Source organism: Protopterus annectens, chromosome 13.part0 (genome assembly GCF_019279795.1).
Source record: "Protopterus annectens isolate FY-2018-M chromosome 13.part0, PAN1.0, whole genome shotgun sequence".
Taxonomy (NCBI): Eukaryota; Metazoa; Chordata; order Ceratodontiformes; family Protopteridae; genus Protopterus; species Protopterus annectens.
Genome location: NC_056747.1, coordinates 186,362,259 through 186,381,542, shown reverse-complemented (window position 1 = coordinate 186,381,542; position 19,284 = coordinate 186,362,259). Strand labels below are relative to the sequence as shown.

General features: G+C 42.3%; 1 protein-coding gene across 1 annotated transcript in view; it reads left to right on the top strand.

Moving 5' to 3' along the window:
* The window catches only part of MLLT1 (MLLT1 super elongation complex subunit), a 767,946-nt gene that overhangs the window by 703,949 nt on the left and 44,713 nt on the right, over positions 1–19,284 (top strand). The window contains exon 12 of the mRNA XM_044090764.1: positions 8,698–8,769. Within this exon, the coding sequence (XP_043946699.1) occupies positions 8,698–8,769 (72 nt within the window). The remainder of the gene's footprint in view (positions 1–8,697; positions 8,770–19,284) is intronic.

The following is a 19,284-nucleotide window of genomic DNA, read 5'->3' as shown; positions in this document are numbered from 1 at the left end:
CTCCTTCATCCCTACTTTAGTCTAGTTGTTGTTCAAAACACAACACCTTTCCATGTTACAGTGTAGTTAGAAGTCCGATACTTTGGACAGGGTTAACAAGAGAGATTCTGCCTGTGCCAGTTCTGGACTTTGTTCCTTTAACTGTCTGTTTCATCTGTTTTAGTTCTTGCCTTTTGTAGAGAAGGTTCTGGGAAAAACTGGCATACTTGCCTGCATCTGGGCTTGAGGAGGCCATGAAAAAGACCCTTAGTATGGCTGCTGTGACAGAGTTTCCAATGGATCACTGTAGCTTTGACTTTGCTGATACTGTAGCTAGGGCATAAACTCTAGACCTGCGTCTGTGCTGAATGGCATGGCTCATACTATCCTCTTTTAACGATGTGCCTAGGCAGACCATTCTGCATGCTACCTTTGAGTGGATGTTGTCTGTGGGCTGGCTTGATGAGAGCTGGTCATTCCCTGAAGAGGTACAATTTGAGCAGTAAGCAGTGGGTCAGCCAGCTGGAGCCACTGGACTCCCCCCATCTAGAGCTCTGGACCCCATGGTAGGCAGCTGTCTTGAGATCCACAGGTGCTGTCTTCAGTGGGGAAACTTGCATACACACACACACACACACACACACACACACACACACCTTTCTGCTAAATTTGGTGCTATGTATAGACAGCATGTCAGTAGGCCCCACTCTCTGCTGGTGCAACCTTGTGCTCCCCATTAGGTGTCACCCAAGTAGAAAGCCAGAAGGATGAACCAGTAACAGCAGCTCGTTGCCATTCTCCCTGGCTTGTGCCTTCCAGAGCCTCAGGTGTTGAGTAGTAGTTGTCTGAATTACAGTTAGGGCTTCATCCCCCAGCACCATAGGAGCAGATTTCTTTGTAACTTAGATGTGATCCAAAGCCATAGTCAGCATTATTTCAGCTGCAAGGATGCTTCGTTGGCATACATTTGTAACCGTGTGTTTGTTCCGTAAAGTACATAATCACAATTTCCTTTTTAAATTTTCCACTCCAACCCACTGATCTCTGGGTACACACCTTGCAATGCTCACTTTCTCTAGTTTCAGATTTGTCAGCAGTGGAGGGGCATTGACACTTAATCCTACTGAGGGAGGTAGTACATATTTTGGTTATATCAGAGAAAAAAAAACTCAAAGTTCAGTAAAGCAAGCAAACAAAGCAAACAAAAAAATGATGCTGAGCAGTAAATTTATTGTGCCATCCTAGCAGCACTGGGTTCATTTGCTTATTTATTTGCCGAGAAAGTCTGACTTTCGGTGGAGGCTCTGGGAGAAAAGCTCTAGAGTTACAGTAATAAAAAGTTATAAAAACTGAAACATAAGATAATGCAGAAAACAGAGTCATATATGTATGGCATTCATTCATAGTAACTTGTACAGTACTTTTATAATTAACTGGATTGGTGTAATGGTTAAGGTGTTTACTTCCCAAACATAAGGTACAGGGTTTGATTCTCAGCATTTAAGGGAATTTGGCTAGGCTTAAAGTGGCCAGTAAGAGCAGCTAGCGTAGTACTTATCTACGAACCTATTGAGCAAAACAGAAGAATGTAAAAGGTGAAACTAGTTTCTGAAGAATGCTAATTATGTTGCAAGAATGAGTGTTAGAAAGTGTTTAAAGTGAGTTTAGTTAATTCCATTTGAGCCAGAGTAAGTACATATAGGAATAGCCGATATTGGCTAGAAGTTAACAAAATAATTTTCTTATGTACAATTTATTTACACAAAAGACTCCTGATTATTTGAGCAGACTTACTCAGTGGTAAGGACAGGTGATGAGGTCAGAGAGGGACAGTAAAGGGTGGGGTATGTTGGGATTATCCTGATGTTATAAGAATATAGCCATGAGTTTGTTAGGTAGATTTTCAGTTAACGCATTGAATGAGAAAAGGTTGTCATTGGTCCTTAGGTTTAGAGGGAGAAAGTTACATATTCAGGAGTTTTGGTTATTATATAGGGCTTTGCCTGCTGAGTTTGTTAGCTTTGTCTATACTTAGTAAGGATTTGTGTGTGGATTGCAGGCTCCTTGTTATGTATGGTGTAGGGATATTTTTTTAGACTGGGGCACTTCTCTGGTTTATAGACTAGATTGTATGCCACAAGAAGTTGAGGCTAACCGAGTTGTTAAGATGGTTACAACCATTTGATTTTTTTCCGGGTTATATGCAGTGATGACACCTATAAGGAAGAGTGTGTGCACATTTTGCAGTTTTGTTGTAGTATTGCTGTAATTTTGTGGACGCAGTAGAGTACAGATCAGTATGCACGTATGAGGCATAAAGTATTGTTGGAAGAAGGAAGATAGAGGCTGTAGTTTTTCTGTCATGTTCAGTGAGAAATTTATTTATGTGGTATAGGGTTCCAAGTTTCCTATATGTTTTTTTACTACTTTCTGTATGTGTAATTCAAATTTTGGGTCATCAGTAGTCACCCCAGGTAGTTTGTTATGAGTAACTTGTTGAGTTTGAGTATTGTTTAAGGAAGTAGTGGTTGGGTTTGGCGTAGTATCATTGTGTGGTAATGGGAGTGAAGAGGAGTGATTTGGTCTTCTAGAGATTTAGCAAGAGTTGGATGTTGTACAGCCAGGACTAAACGGAGGAAAATGACTCGAGTTTTTGTTTACAATGAGTTATGATTTTCTGCTGTGCAAATGAGCACTGAGTTGTCTGCATATTGTACCAGCATGACATAATTAAAGGCCATCTGAAGGTCATTTATGAAAATGTTGAAAAGTAAAGACCTTAAGATTAAATCCTGGGGTACCCCTACTGTGTCTTTTAGAAAGGAGAGTTCAGACTCCCACTTAACAATTTTGGTATATGTTTGAAAAATAACTACCAAACCATTGTAGTGCTGAATTTGAGAGCTTTAGTTTTTGAAGGAGCATGCCATGGCTGACTGTGTCAGATGCTTTTGAGATGTAAGAATAGATATGAGACTTCTGTCATTGTTTCTACTAAGGTTCATACTATTCACTGTGTGTAGAAGTGCTGTTGCAGTACCGTGATTTGTACTGAGGCTCATACTATTCACGAAGTGTAGAAGTGCAATTGCAGTACCGAAATTTGTACTGAGGTTCATACTATTCACTAAGTGTAGAAGTGCCATTGCAGTACTGTGATTTGTACTGAGGTTCATAATATTCACTAAGTGTAGAAGTGCCATTGCAGTACTGTGATTTGTACTGAGGTTCATACTATTCATGAAGTGTAGAAGTGCCATTGCAGTACTGTGATTTGTACTGAGGTTCATACTATTCATGAAGTGTAGAAGTGCCATTGCAGTACCGTGATTTGTACTGAGGTTCATAATATTCACTAAGTGTAGAAGTGCCATTGCAGTACCGTGATTTGTACTGAGGTTCATACTATTCATGAAGTGTAGAAGTGCCATTGCAGTACCATGATTTGTACTGAGGTTCATACTATTCACTAAGTGCCTTGCAGTACCGTGATTTGTGCTGCGGTTCATACTATTCATGACCATGATTTACTATTCACTATGAGTAGAAGTGCCATTGCAGTACTGTGATTTGTACTGAGGTTCATACTATTCACTAAGTGTAGAAGTGCCATTGCAGTACTGTGATTTGTGCTGAGGCAAATACTGTTCACTATGTGTAGAAGTGCCATTGCAGTACCATGATTTGTAGTGAGGCTCATACTATTCACTAAATGTAGAAGTCCCATTGCAGTACCGATTTTTGTGAGGCTCATACTATTTTCAAAGTGTAGAAGTGCCAGTGCAGTACAGTGATTTGTACTGAGGCCCATACTATTCACGGTGTAGAAGTGCCATTGCAGTACCATGATTTGTACTGAGGTTCATACTATTCACTAAGTGTAGAAGTGCCATTGCAGTACTGTGATTTGTACTGAGGTTCATACTATTCACTAAGTGTAGAATTGCCATTGCAGTACTGTGATTTGTACTGAGGTTCATACTATTCACGAAGTGTAGAAGTGCCATTGCAGTACCATGGTTTGCACTGCGGTTCATACTATTCACTAAGTGTAGAAGTGCCATTGCAGTACCGTGATTTGTAGTGAGGTTCATACTATTCACTAAGTGTAGAAGTGACATTGCAGTACTGTGATTTGTACTGAGGTTCATACTATTCACTAAGTGTAGAAGTGCCATTGCAGTACCATGATTTGTACTGAGGTTCATACTATTCACTAAGTGTAGAAGTGCCATTGCAGTACCGTGATTTGTGCTGCGGTTCATACTATTCATGAAGTGCAGAAGTGTTGTTGCAGTACCATGATTTGTACTGCAGTTCATACTATTCACTAAGGGCAGAAATGCCGTTGCAATACCGTGATTTGTACTGAGTCTCTTACTATTCACTATGAGTAGAAGTGCCATTGCAGCACCGTGATTTGTACTGCGGTTCATACTATTCACAAAGTGTAGAAGTGCCGTTGCAGTACAGTGATTTGTACTGAGGCAAATACTGTTCACTATGTGTAGAAGTGCCATTGCATTACCGTGATTTGTACTGCGGGTCACACTGTTCACGAAGTGTAGAAGTGCCATTGCATTACCGTGGTATGTACTGAGGCTCATACTATTCACGAAGTGTAGAAGTGCCGTTGCAGTACCATGATTTGTAGTGAGGCTCATACTATTCACTAAATGTAGAAGTCCCATTGCAGTACCGTGATTTGTAGTGAGGCTCATACTATTCACGAAGTGTAGAAGTGCCAGTGCAGTACAGTGATTTGTACTGAGGCCCATACTATTCACGAAGTGTAGAAGTGCCGTTGCAGTACCATGATTTGTACTGAGGTTCATACTATTCACAAAGTGTAGAATTGCCATTGCAGTACTGTGATTTGTACTGAGGTTCATACTATTCACTAAGTGTAGAATTGCCATTGCAGTACTGTGATTTGTACTGAGGTTCATACTATTCACGAAGTGTAGAAGTGCCATTGCAGTACCATGGTTTGCACTGCGGTTCATACTATTCACGAAGTGTAGAAGTGCCATTGTAGTACCATGATTTGTACTGCAGTTCATACTATTCACTGTGTAGAAGTGCCATTGCAGTACCGAGGCTCATCCTATTCACTATGTGTAGAAGTGCCATTGCAGTACCGTGATTTGTACCGAGGTGCATACTATTCACAAAGTGTGGAAGTGCCATTGCAGTACTGTGATTTGTACTGCGGTTCATAGTATTCACGAAGTGTAGAACTTTCATTGCAGTACCGTGATTTGTACTGATGCTCATACTATTCACGAAGTGTAGAAGTACCATTGCAGTACCGTGATTTGTTCTGTGGTTCACAGTATTCACGAAGTGTAGAAGTGCCATTGCAGTACCATGGTTCATACTATTCACTAAGTGTAGAAGTACCATTGCAGTACCGTGATTTGTACCGAGGCTCATATTATTCACTATGTGTAGAAGTGCCATTGCAGTACCATGATTTATACTGAGGTTCATACTATTCACGAAGCGTGGAAGTACCATTGTGGTACCGTGATTTGATCTTGAGCCATGTTGCATAGGAACGATAAGAGATACTGGAGCAGTTAATTATGGGGACATTTCGCAAGGATTTTTGAGAGGGGTGGAAGGATGGCATTTGGGCAACAGTTAGTTCTTCAGAGTTACCCCCTTTATGTAGTGCTAAGATGTAGAATATTTTCCAAATGGCTGGAATGTACAGTTCCTGGACTGACCTATTCAGAGAATAGAAACTGGGTAGGCAAAGGCTTCTGTAGAATGTCTAAGATACTCTGCTGGAATGTTATCTGCAGTCAGAGATGAGGGTTTTATTTTTTGGAACATTTTTGATTATGCCTGTGCAGATTGGTTTCAGGGTAAAAATGGGATTGGAGAGAGTAGAATACATGTCAGTCATGTTGGTTATGATTTGGATAAAGTAAGTATTAAAGTTGTTGGTAATAGTTTCGGGGGGAGGCTAGAGGAGGGAATGGCTGTTTGAAGCAATTTTTTCATTGATTACTAGAACAATTTTGGGTTGTTAGGGCTTCCATTTTGTAGCATAATGAAGCAATTTTTTCTTATGCTAAGTTTTTAGTGAGATTTCATATTTGTTTGAAGGTTTGGTAGTTCTGCTGTGCTTTCTGCTTTAACCATGCTGACCAGGTTTTTATCTCTATTTGTCATCTGTTATGTGGTTAAATGTTTAAGCCATTTTGTTTGCAATGCTATGATACGTTTGGTTAAATTGTAGTGTTATTTCAGCAAGTGGAAGATATTTAAGGGGATTCCCGTTACATGATTTTAAGGCTGCTACAAAAGTATTTTTCTCGAATTATGTTGTGTTCTGTACATTGTAAAAGTGGTGTTGGCATAGACTGGGAGGAAATCATTAATGGTGCTGGGAATGTTCCTGCAGGTGTAATTTTAGTGAGATCAGATGTTAGCATCCAGTCTAAAGTGGTGGTTTTAGGATTATTTTTATGTCTGGTGGGAGGGACGATGAGTCAGCTGAAACTGTATAAGTTTATGCAGTGCTGAGCCATGTCTGAGTTTCAGTCTATGTTGAAGTCTCCCAGGATTGCTGTTTCTTTTGGGGGATAGTGCCAGTTATCTAGAAGAACATATCTTTAATAGTAGGGATGTTGTTTCCTAGATGAATGTATATGGTAACAAGACAGATGCTTGTGTGGGTATTTAGTTTAAGGAAAGTGATAAGCGGTTTAGCATTATTCAGTTAGGAACAAACAGTAAGTACAGGTTAACTGGAAAGAATTAGGTAAAGAAGCACCACTCATCCATCTTTTTTGCCTCTCCTATTTTTTTGTAATACACTATACCGGGGTGGGGGGGGGGGGCAGTATTTCTTCATTTTTTATTGATGGTTTTAACTTAACTCAGGTCTCTGTTACTGAGAGAAGATGGTGTGTGTGATGTGTAACTCATGCATAAAAGTCTGTTACTTTATTGCATGTTTGTAGGTTCATAGAAGGTTTCTAGGGCCTTTACAAGCGTAGCCATGTAAAAACCTTGAGTACCCTAGCTGACCTTAGTTAGATGGATGTTGTTTGCAGAGCAATACTATGATCAGCAGCAAGTGCTGTTGTCTATGAGGGCCATGGCTGCCACCCCTGAGGTGAATTTGTGGTTTCTCATCCAGGTGTCAAGGTTGTGCTTAAATAGGGTTGTTGAGGAGCTCTGCTGCACATGAAGTAGGATCTTCTTCCAGAGGAGAGGCAATCTCTGAGAGATGTATTTGTCTCTTGTGCAAGTTCTTGTGCTTCTTGTGATGATGTTGCTAAGCTTTAGCTGGGCTGTTTTACTTTGGGTGTTTGCAAGCTTTTTTTCTAGATTGGAGCTAGTGTATAATCAGGTGGAATTTTGATTATAACCTGGGTTAGAATGCATGTCCTCGCAGTGGAGGATTGGGCGTTTTGAGATGCGTTTGCTTGGCAGTTGTTTATAGTTGAGTTAATTGAGCAAAAGATAGCCAGGTATGTGACTCCATCCATCTTCGACTCCTTTTTCACATTTTTGTATGGGGTCGGAGTGTCACTTCAATAGTGACAATCATCTTGAGCCAAGGTTTACACAGCCGGGTGGCTAGCTCTGCCTCGGTACTTCATCCTTACCACTTGCGTGTGTGCATGCACACACACACACCACACACACACACCTAGCTCCAACTCAGTGTGTCCAATTCACTTGCTGCCTGTCTTTGGAATGTGGGAGGAAACCCACATGACCGCAGGGAGGACATGCAAATTCTGCACGGAAGGCATCCCAGCTGAGAATTGAACCAGAGATCCTCTTTTGCGAGGTGACAGCACTAACTACTGCACCACTATGGCCTCCCCAAGTATGTAACTCACTAAGGTATATTCATCTGTAGAGTTGGACATCTGGCCAGTTACAGAGGCAAGGAGAGATGTTGTTTGAGGTGTTGGGATGATGTGCACAAATGTGTGGATTGAGTTGAATTAGGGTAAAGGAGCAAGCAGATGTGTTAAGGTGTTATGAATGAGATTGATAGTAGCGCTGTTATCAGTATTGGGTTTTGGAGCATTGTAACGCAGTTTAGTTTAATAATGTATTTGTAATTAAGGGGGTATAGTTTGTGTGCTGTAGGAGTGGTTTACTGCAGTATTTGTTGAAAGAAGTTTATTTTGAGTAATAGCTTTGAATGCATAGTGGTGGAGTTTATTTGGTGTAGCTTCAGTACTCGTGTCAGTAAACATAAAACTTCCAGTGAAAGAGCTAAGTAAATGACATGTTATTTTGGGCCTCTTCTTTCAGTATAATTTCGAGTACCTAAGTTTCTGCTTCAAGGATTTTGGATCTTCAGTGATCCAGTTGTAGGCCAAGTATCCTTCTTCACCCTTTCTGAGTAAGATGGGGCCAAATTCCCACCCCATTCTCCTTTTGTTAGGTGGGGTTGTTGCAGCACCTTGTCTCTTTTTATGTGAGTAGCCTTTCAGCTGGACTGTACAGTACTTCAGCACGTAGATTGCTGTTTGAACTTGCGTCAACAGAAACTGCGGACTTCTGCTCTCTATACCATTGAGCTTTCTCACAAAGAAATGTTTTCAGAGGTGAGTAAAGGTATTTCTTGCATTTGAAATTTGGAAAAAGTTATTTTTCTTTTTTTTAAAACAGACTGTGCATCTTTCTCTCCACATGTTGCTCGTTGTCCTTGTGAATAATAGTCGCTTTGCTTCTTAGGCGTACACAGAAGAACTGGTCGACCTGCATCGTAGGCTAATGGCACTGCAGGAGCGCAATGTCCTACAGCAGGTAAGACATTCAGTCTTTGTCACTTAACCATTTCTGCTCTTGCATCTGTAAGGATATGACTGTTTTTTCCAACCATTCTTTTACTCTCTGTGGTCCCAGTCTTCATTTGCTTTAGACAGTCTGTGTGTCGCCAGGTTTATCCCCTTCCTGATCAGCAGGGCACTTGAGTGGTAATCTTGTACTCTGAGAGAACTCTAGGAAAAATACATAATGTTGCCTGTCTGTTTGGTGGAGTAAGTATATTACTTAAATTAGTGCTTGTCATGTGTTGGATGTACTTAAAGGCTCCTCCTCCATCCAGCAAACTCTTCTGGTCAGGTGATATATTTTAAGATGCAAATATCACTGTCATGCAAAAATAAGTGAGTACTGCTGTCTTCTTTTGCATACAGCAGTACCGTTTAACAGTACACTAGGGCAGTTCAGAATTTATGCATGTTCTTCTGGCTTCTCTGTAGCTGTTGACCTTTGGCTAAAACTGTCAGGAGTAGCTACTTTTTCATTTTTTTTTACCTAATATTTTTCAGTTTTAGGTCCACACACCTTTTCTCGCTTACTTTGCTCCCTTTAGTTTGTTTTAATGTTAAGATAAAAATTAGTTTTTCTGCGTTGCCTAATGCAGAAAGATAGCATGGTCCTCCTGGGACATTCTACCTTCAAGGTTGGTAGAGAGAGAGTTCTCTTCTAGAGATCGGAAGGTTACTCCCCTCTTGGATCTTCCTTTTGTTTCTCAGATGTCTTTGTATCTTGAGCCTCAGCATTCTACTATGCAGGTACAGCTAACCCAAAGTCTCCAGGTGACCCCACAGGGCATAATTATCTCTTCCGATACTTCTCTGGAATATCTCACCTAAGAAGTCTCTAGGAAGAGGAAGTGCAAAAGGAGGCACTTGGACTCCCCTCAGTAGTCAGTCACAGAAGTTTACCGATTTTGATGAGAAATAAGGGTCCCCAAGATCAGCAACTAAAGACATCTCATTTGGAGACATTTTAGAAATCCTCAAACAGGAGGTGGATGGTCTAACAACAACTCTTCTCAAGAGGAATCTGTGTTCCTGGAAGCATTTGGTACTGGTCCATCTACTTCCTGGGTGACTCTGCACACTTATAAGCTCATTGATTTGATCTCTCAGCGGGTGTGAAAAGGATCAGAATTGTGAGTGAAGTCAGTCGAGACAAAACTGCATATGTTCCAGTTTTGGTTATAGGTGCAAATAACATAAGCATTTTTTTCTTCTGTTCAGCAGACCAAAAGATAAATCGCTTATCAAGCAGTGACCATTAACAGCATCAAAATACCAAAAATGCTTAATGGCACACACTATGTATTCACTTTTCTTTGTAGCTTTGTGAAATCAGAATTACTCCTTGGATGCTGCCAACATCAGGAGTATTATATTAAAAAAACTGTCCACTAGTACAGAATGAAAGTGACTGCAAAAGGTCACTTTGATAGTATGTTCTGTTGTACCTTTAAGAATCGTCCAAACTTCAAGACAATTAATTCTAGAGAGACCAGATAAAAAATCATGTACTGGAAGTTTTGGGACATTGAAATGTGGCAGGTGCAAACAATGTATGTATATAGAAAATAGCTACACTGTGGGACACCGTTAGAAGATGGCTTACTAGGGGCAAATATTTTTGCTATACATCTAAAGTTGTTTACATTGCCCGACATCAGTCATGCACAGCCTTCTATATAGGCAAGCCCAACAATTCACTTAAATGTATTTATCAGCATTTGTATAGCATTAAAAGCAGAGAGAGAAGAAAAGTGCCCTAGCAAGGCATGCAGTAAGCTGTAAACATTTTTCTATGTTTAGATTTTTCATTCTTGAAATCATTACATATGAAAACAACAAAGGGGAATAGCAGAATTATTATTGCACAAATAATTATGTTGGCCATTACGTTTGGATGCCACTAGTGTACCATTACTAGTTAACTGAAATATAAGGCTTCTAAACTTTGAGTTTTGACTGGATGTTTTAAATTTAATTTTAAAGTTATTTTTTCTGCACCCTATTTGCTTGGAGTATTCAGTGGCGGAATGCTATTTTACTTTCAAAGTGGATCTTTTAAGATTTTCTTGCTTGACTTGTTGACGGTGGTTTTTCAGTGTTACAGCGTCACTTTTGTTTTTAAACAGCACAGGTTACTTTAAGAATTTTGATGGTCTTTTTTGATGCATTGTTAATTACTTCCTGTTTGATATAAAAAGGGGGCTGTTTTAGAATGTTCTCATGATGTTACAGCCTTTTTAGGTCTTTTTATTTCCTTCTGAAGACGTCTACAATAAGTTAGATGAAAGCACTGATATTTTAAATGTTTTTTGAAATAAAAGCTACACTCTGAACCATTTGTCTGTCTTGATCATTTTGGTTTTTGAAATCAGAGTTAGAATAAAGGCGAGAGAGGGTTGTAAAATCTGCATTTGGGTATGGCCCCCTCCCTCCAGAAATGTTTTATTTTTGTAATGTTTTATATGGTCGTGGTTTGGTATTTCAGTGTGGTGTTTTTTGTTTGTTTTTTTTTTTCAAAATTACTTAAGACCGAGTTCTCTTCCTTCTGAATTGGAAACCCATTTTTGTATGATGAAGTAAAGGTAAATTGGGTATAAAATGGAACACATTAAGCATCAGAAAGCAGAAAATAAATATAAAAACACCACTTTGAAGAGGCATGTAGAAAGTAACACCATTCATTGCAACAAAAGTTAAACAGAAAGAAAAAAGCATACAGTGGTGATCAAGCAACTGTGATAAACGTGTGTTGGGGAGGGGGGTTGCAGAGCTTTTTCTTTTTATCATTCTGTGCTGTGGCTCTCTGTCATCAGAAATGTGGAAGAAGCCATTCCTTGTTCAGAGCACAGCTACTACTGTCTTCAGTGGGCAAGCTAGTAATTGACCTGCTGTGCCTCTCCCCTCCCACACACACACACACACACACACAGCATTACTTATTCCATTCCTGCATCAGTGCCTGGCAGTTATTTTTTGAGTGTTCTGTCCTATAAAGTGGTAGGCTTTTGTATGAGGCATATGCAGTAAGTGATGGATGTAGTTCATGTAGTGTGCCATTCACAGACTGTCGGATGTAGTTTGCCATTCACAGACTGTCTAATGTTAAACGGACAAGTGTTATTGTATACCCGAAGCTGTCTGACCACTAAGCGATGGACCTAGTTCTCAACAACTTTTCTTCACAATTAGGGACAAGGCCAAAATTCATCTGGGTCAAAGGCCCAAAATCAAGGATAATTTGTAACTATTACTTAATTTCACACTTAAAAAGAAGCCAGTTTTGAATGAACAAAGAAGCCAGTTTTGAATCGGCATGCGTTTTCTAATGTTTGGCAGTTTTGACCGAAATCCTCTGAGATTTACCAGAATATGGAAACCTTTATGAGGGACAGAACAAGAATTAGGCAAAATCAAGGACATTTGAGAGGTATGCAGATGGATGATGTGTACTAGAGGCTGTCTTAAGAGACAGATGGTAGTGTGTACCTGAGGCTGTCTGACAGGTAAGCTGTAGTATGTACCTTAGTGTGTCTGATAAGTGGTACTGTGTACCAGAGGTTTTCTAACAGGTAAGTGGTAGCCTATACATGAAGCTTCCAGACATGGTGATCTAATATCCATTTCATTATGCATCACAAATGAGTCCTCCGATCCGTCTCAGCCATTTTTTTCCAGACATACAATACGAGCCTCAAAATCCTCCCTCTCCCATAATGCCTCACTTCTCTTCAACCCCAGAGCATTTGCAAGCTTCATGGTCTGTATGCAAAGCCTTTAATCCAAGAGCTCTCACAGACAGAAAAAAATAAATTGATCCTCAAAAGCCTTCTTCCGTCACCCTTTGGAGAGTCACTAACTGCAGGTCAGACCTCCAGACATGAGAAAAAGGAGGCAAAAAAGAGGCCTCCAGAGCATTCTGGTTCTTCTCAATCCTTCTGATCCAACATCGGTGCATCGGAAGAAGAGTCAGAAAACTTTGGATCCATCACAAAATTCCTCAGATCAGACGACTTCAGACAGCAGATCTGTCTCTTTGGATCTGACCCATTCAGAATCCAGACGTCTACCAAGAACAAGATATGCATCTTCCATGGATTCAGTTCCCATCGCCCATCCTGGAAAGACAGATCTCCCTCATATTCTCTTCCCTTTCATCCAGAAGTCTCACTGAGGTGCATGCTGACAGAATGATGAAGTTTCTTTTGACACAAATTCAGATGAGAGTTCTCCTGGCTCCTAGCCCAGTGGGTTTGGAGACCTCAGCAAGTACCACCCCACCAATTCCGGCTCCTTCTCCGATCCATCCTTTGATTTCAGAACCCTTGTATCTGAGAATCCTGGAACTATCTGTTTTGGAGCCAAAGATGCCTTTCTTCAGATCCATGTCTTCTCTGAGCGTGCAAGCTCTAACCGTTTTGGACCTGCACGGCTCTTTGACCCAAAGCTTCTTTGTCTGATCCGAGGGGTTAGAGTTGACTCCGAAGTTGTCGGTGCCATCTCTGCCCCTTGGAGCCTCAAAATTCAATAGCTAGGCTCCAACTCCTGCCTTGGGTAGGATGTCTTCGATTTCTGAAGGAACCATCAGTTCAGAAGCATGCCTTTTCTGTGCTGACAGTCTTCGTCCTCCTGGGACATTCTACCTTCAAGGTTGGTAGAGAGAGAGTTCTCTTCTAGAGATCGGAAGGTTACTCCCCTCTTGGATCTTCCTTTTGTTTCTCAGATGTCTTTGTATCTTGAGCCTCAGCATTCTACTATGCAGGTACAGCTAACCCAAAGTCTCCAGGTGACCCCACAGGGCATAATTATCTCTTCCGATACTTCTCTGGAATATCTCACCTAAGAAGTCTCTAGGAAGAGGAAGTGCAAAAGGAGGCACTTGGACTCCCCTCAGTAGTCAGTCACAGAAGTTTACCGATTTTGATGAGAAATAAGGGTCCCCAAGATCAGCAACTAAAGACATCTCATTTGGAGACATTTTAGAAATCCTCAAACAGGAGGTGGATGGTCTAACAACAACTCTTCTCAAGAGGAATCTGTGTTCCTGGAAGCATTTGGTACTGGTCCATCTACTTCCTGGGTGACTCTGCACACTGATAAGCTCATTGATTTGATCTCTCAGCGGGTGTGAAAAGGACCAGATTCTGTAGAGACTATACTGGTATCACTGAAGGGAAGGGAATTTTGGAACAAAGGGGTACCAGTGGATTCTATGATCATGGCGGCAGCCACCAAGAAGTAACTCTCTGAACAGAGTTCTTCTATTCATCCCCCTAACAGGGAGTCTTGGGCACTGGACAGGTTCGAAAAGCATTTGTATGCATCAGTGACCTTGGTTCTCAAGTTCTTGAATTATGTGGCACATTTTACCAGATTACGGAGGGATTTGATCAAGGAACTCTTAAAATCCCTCTCTGGGACTAGTACTGCCAAGGCAGAGTCTTCTGTTACTTCACAGTTAGCAACACTTCTGTTTATCTCAAATTCTTTGTGACAGATGCTCTTATCACCAAATTGGAAGCTGTGCACTCTCCAGCCAAGACCGGACTAGTTGATCAAGAGGAGAAGGTCAACACTTGCACCACATCACCAGGAACACACAGCCCTCCAGAACACCCACCAGCACAGCTCACACATAGAAACACAAACCACACACCCACCTTCGTGGAGGCTCTCAATAGAAATTTACCCAAACAGCAGAGACCTCCAAGGCAGAAATGCAGTCGACCACCACAACACACCACCGACCTCAGGACACACAGCTTGCCTCCACTTTGTGCCCCCTAAACCTAAGCCCCTAAGGCAAAACACCTTGCCCAACATACTAATCATAGGAGACTGAATAGTGAGGCACACAGATGTCCCACTCACTAGGTTGAATAAGGAGAAGGTGACAGTTGTCTAGCAGGTGCCAGAGTCCGCCATATAACACATGCACTCAGGTCACTCCACAGCACGTATAAGTGTGACTCGGTCATTGTCCATGTGAGTGTGAATGACCTGAGGCGCACCTCCCTGGACTACATGAAAAGAGACATGATAGAGCGCTCGGATTATGTGACCCAGTCAGGTATGACCCTAGTCCTGAGCAGTATCCTACCGTCACCCAGAATGGTATCGCAGTACAAGCAGAAAATGATTGACTTCAATCATTGGCTAAGTTTCCAGTGTCATTCTAAGGAGATCCAGTGTTTGCATAGGATGACATGATTGACAGACCTCGATGCTTTGCCAGAGATGGCCTGCATCTGTCACCCCAGGGATTCCGGGTACTGGCTAAGGCTCTTGCAACCCCTGTAGTCCCTTTTTAGGCTGTGTTCCAAAGACCAAAATCCCACCATAACGACTGTAAACAAAATCTGAGGGTCATGCTGCTCAACGCTAGAAGTCTAAATCTCAAGATACACACGCTCGAAGCGCTCCTCAAAATGGAGAATGTCGACATTTGTGCTGTAACTGAGTCCTGGTTTAAAGAGGCAGAAAGGACCTTGCACTTCCACGCTACAACACATTCCACAGCTTTCGGTCCCTGAATATGGCTAGAAGCTCCAAAGGCTGTGGTGTTTCCATATTCATAAAGGATCTACACACCTCCAGACTAGTAGCCCAGCATACTACAGCTGAGCTACTTCAGGTACAACTAACCCTGGGTAAGATGGTGCTTCAGGTCATAGCCGGTTATAGGACCCCAAACATGTCCTTAGACTCCCACTCCACATTCCTAAGCACCCTGGAATCTATCAAGGTCCAGCCCAATACTCTCATACTAGGTAATTTCAATTGCCCTCTCCATTAACTGGGAAAATTACTCCTGTACCAATGCACTAGCCCAATGCTTCCTGGAATTCATCAGTTCCAATGCCCTGGACCAGCTCATCCTGACCCCCACTAGAGGAAGCAACACCCTTGACCTGGTTATCACTACCATGGGTCACTGTTGCTCTACACCAGCAGTCAATTCCTCCCTGGTTAGATCCAAGATCCAACCACAAACTAATCAGCATGGAAATCTACATCTCACCCACACCCCCTGCAAAAGTGACCACCTTGAAAAACTTCTCCAAAGCTGACTTTGGGCTCCTGAAAACAGAGGTGGCTAACTTCACGGCACCCATGCCAATGGAAAATAGCTGTATGATTGCTGAATCATTCACCAGTGCACTGTACGAACACTTATATAAATGCATGGAACTAGACATACCCAATAGCAACAAGACACTTTCCTCCAAAAAAAAGGAAGCCAATCTGGTGGTCCCCAGCTATCAAACTCTTAGCAGAAGGAAGAAATTGTTACAAATAAAGGTGAAGTCCCAAGACTGGAAAAACTCTCTCATTAGCCTCAAAAAAAGTTGAGATCCCTTATCAAATCCTCTAAAGCCAGCTATGAAGCCAGAATTGTGGCAGATACTAAACAACCACAAAACCTTCTATAGTTATATCAAGAACTCCATGGCAATACCCTGATTTGGTCTGAGTTATTGCACAATGGTACCTCCTACACTGAGCCAACAGATATTGCCAACATACTAGCCGACAGATTCAGTGCTAACTTTACCCCCCCGACCCAATCACAATACCAGAATAATTCCAGGTACCCAGCATTTCAGCAACACATGTAACAGCTGTATTGTCCAAGACCAAGAATACAGCACCCATGGCACCTGATAATATCCCTGGCTGTGTTCTACATGAACTACAAAAGAAGTTGGCACCACATCTGTGTGCCCTATTCAATCACAGCCTTACCTCAGGCTTTGTTCCTACCGAATGGCGCACTGCTACAGTCATCCCTCTCCATAAAGGGAGAGCGACAACAGACCCTGGGAATTATCGCCACATTAGCCTGACGAGTCTGATATATAAAGGTATGGAGCAAATCATCATGGACCTAATAAACAAGGATATAAGGAATATCCAAACTCTAGACCCCACGCAGTTTGGCTTTGTTAAAGGAGATCCTGCCTACTTAATCTGGTTGACTTCTTTGAGAGAGTTACCAAGGCTGTGGATGAGGATAAGGCAGTGCATCTCGCCAAGGCCTTTGATACCATTCCTCACTCAGGAATTGTTGATAAACTCACCAAACTAGGCATCAACCCCTGTATCACTAGGTGGATTGGAAATTGGCTCACAGACAGAACACACAGAGTGAAAGTGGCAGATTCCAAATCTGCCTGCCAACCAGTCACTAGTGGAGTCCCACTGGGATCGGTCCTAGGCCCTCACCTGTTTGGCATATACTTCTCAGAAGTCCAGGCCAACACAGAGGGACTCTGGCTGACCAAGTTCACAGATGACTGCAAACTGGGAACCATTATCAACTCCCCCAAGTGATGCAGACATCCTACAGAAAGGCCTCACTGACATTAATGACTGGTGTCAGAGCCATGGCCTTAAGCTTAGCACCAAAAAATGTCATCATTCCCTTTGGTAAAAACTCAGTTCCCACTAATTACCACGTTGATGGGAACCCACTGAACACTGAAGGTGTTGTAAGAGATCTGGGCACCCAGGTTGACTGCAACCTCTCCCCCGACCACCACATTGCCACTGTGGTCAGAAATTCCTTCTTTGTGGCACATCTCATAACCAAGGGTTTTGCATCCAGGAAGAAAGAGGTCATCATCTCTCTGTACTCATCCCTCATTAGACCAATCCTCTAATACAACGCCCCATTTGGCATGTACCTCAGCGGACACCTGCAACAGCAGGAGAGGCCACAGAAGTACCTCACGAAGAGGATATGGGCCTTAAAACATTGGTGCATTGGCCAGGAATAAAACCCAGGCCTCCCAGGTGGCAGGCGAGAATTCTACCACTAAACCACCTGTATTATTAGTAAGTGGACAGACTCAAAAGAAACTTCAGCTATTCTCTGTATTCTATCATTTACTTAGAGGTGATCTGTGCTTGACATACAAAGCCATGTCCGACCTAGCCCTGCTAGAAATACTGTACCTAAAGAAATCCCAATTTCTCTGCACCACACACTCCAGAGATCTAAACTTCATTACCACAATCAACAGAACATGCTGGGGGGGACAGGTTCATCACCCACAGACTGCCCATACTCTGTAACAAGCTTCCTATTTATGTCAAGCAGAGCACCTTGCTGTCCCTCTTCAGGAAAAACCTTGATGAGTGGATGGGTAACAGAAAGTTCACCCCAGGGATCACTCCAGTGGCTCCTCTGGATAGAGGCACAGGGAGCTAACGTCGTGCAGCATGATGACAGGGCACTTTTATGGACTAGGCTTGTGAAGGCTCCAGGGCCGTTAGCATAGTACACACCTGTGAACCTATGAGGCTTATTTCACATGCAGCTGAAAGAGCCTCAAAGAGCAGCAGGTTCAGGCATTTCCATCAGGAGGCATGCCTGGATGCATCTGTGCGACTTTGTGTAGTCCTTCAAGTCATCCTTCATCAGTGCTACCTTTGACAGAAGTTTATTATTCAACCCTAAAGTGAAAGACATACACTCTTCAGGTGCAAGAAAGATGGTAAGACCTTGTCTGCTGTGGGAGTACATTTTTCAATCCCTCAAATAACCTTTTCCAGGAATTGGTGAGGTGGTCGAAAGATGTGTTTCAGGAAATCCCAAGGTCCTTTGCATGATCCACATGGAGAGAGTTCCCCAAGGGGCAGAGGGGGGGGGGGGGACTCAAATGGTAGATGCCGCCCACATGGCAGAGGAGGCCTGCAAAACCAGGGATCCAGAGATTCTTTCTCCAAGAGCCCCTATCAGGGCTCCTAAAAGGAGGCCCGATTGCCCACTCTTGGAGGCTGTCATGGGTCACTTATCCCTACACCTGGCTAGATATAACCAAAGACACATTGGTGCAGAGGATTAGTTCCAGAGGCTATGTAATTCCCTTTTCCCTACCGCCACCGGATAAAATTTCCGATGCTCCACGCAGTCCGAGGAGAATGGCAGCTTTGGAAATTCAAATGCTGTTAGATAAAACAGACCTGAGAGGGTCCGGAACTTGCTCAAGATTCTTTTTAGTGCCAAAGAAAACAGGAGACTGGAGACCAGTTTTAAATCTCACCATTCTGAACAAATCAGTTCAGCGTTCCAAGTTCCGGATGGTCACAGTTTAGTCCATTTTACCTTTCCTGCACAAAGATGACTGGATGTGCTCAGTAGGTCTTCAGGACAGGTACCATCTCATATAGATGAACAGATGGTCCAGGATTTATCTATGCTTCCAGCTTGGGGCCAGTCATTACCAGTTTAGAGTACTGCCCTTTGGTCTCAACACAGCCCCCACCCAAGGTGTTCACCAAATGCATGGCAGTAATAGCAGCTCACTTTAGACTACAGGGATTCCAAGTATTTCTGTATCTAGGCAACTGGCTGAAAACCGCCTCAACCAAGCATCTGCTGATAGCAGCTCGATACTATATGCTCTGGATTTGTGCCAACTTAGGCATCACAATCAACCACAACAATTCTCAGCTACAACCATCTCAGACATTAGAACACATAGGG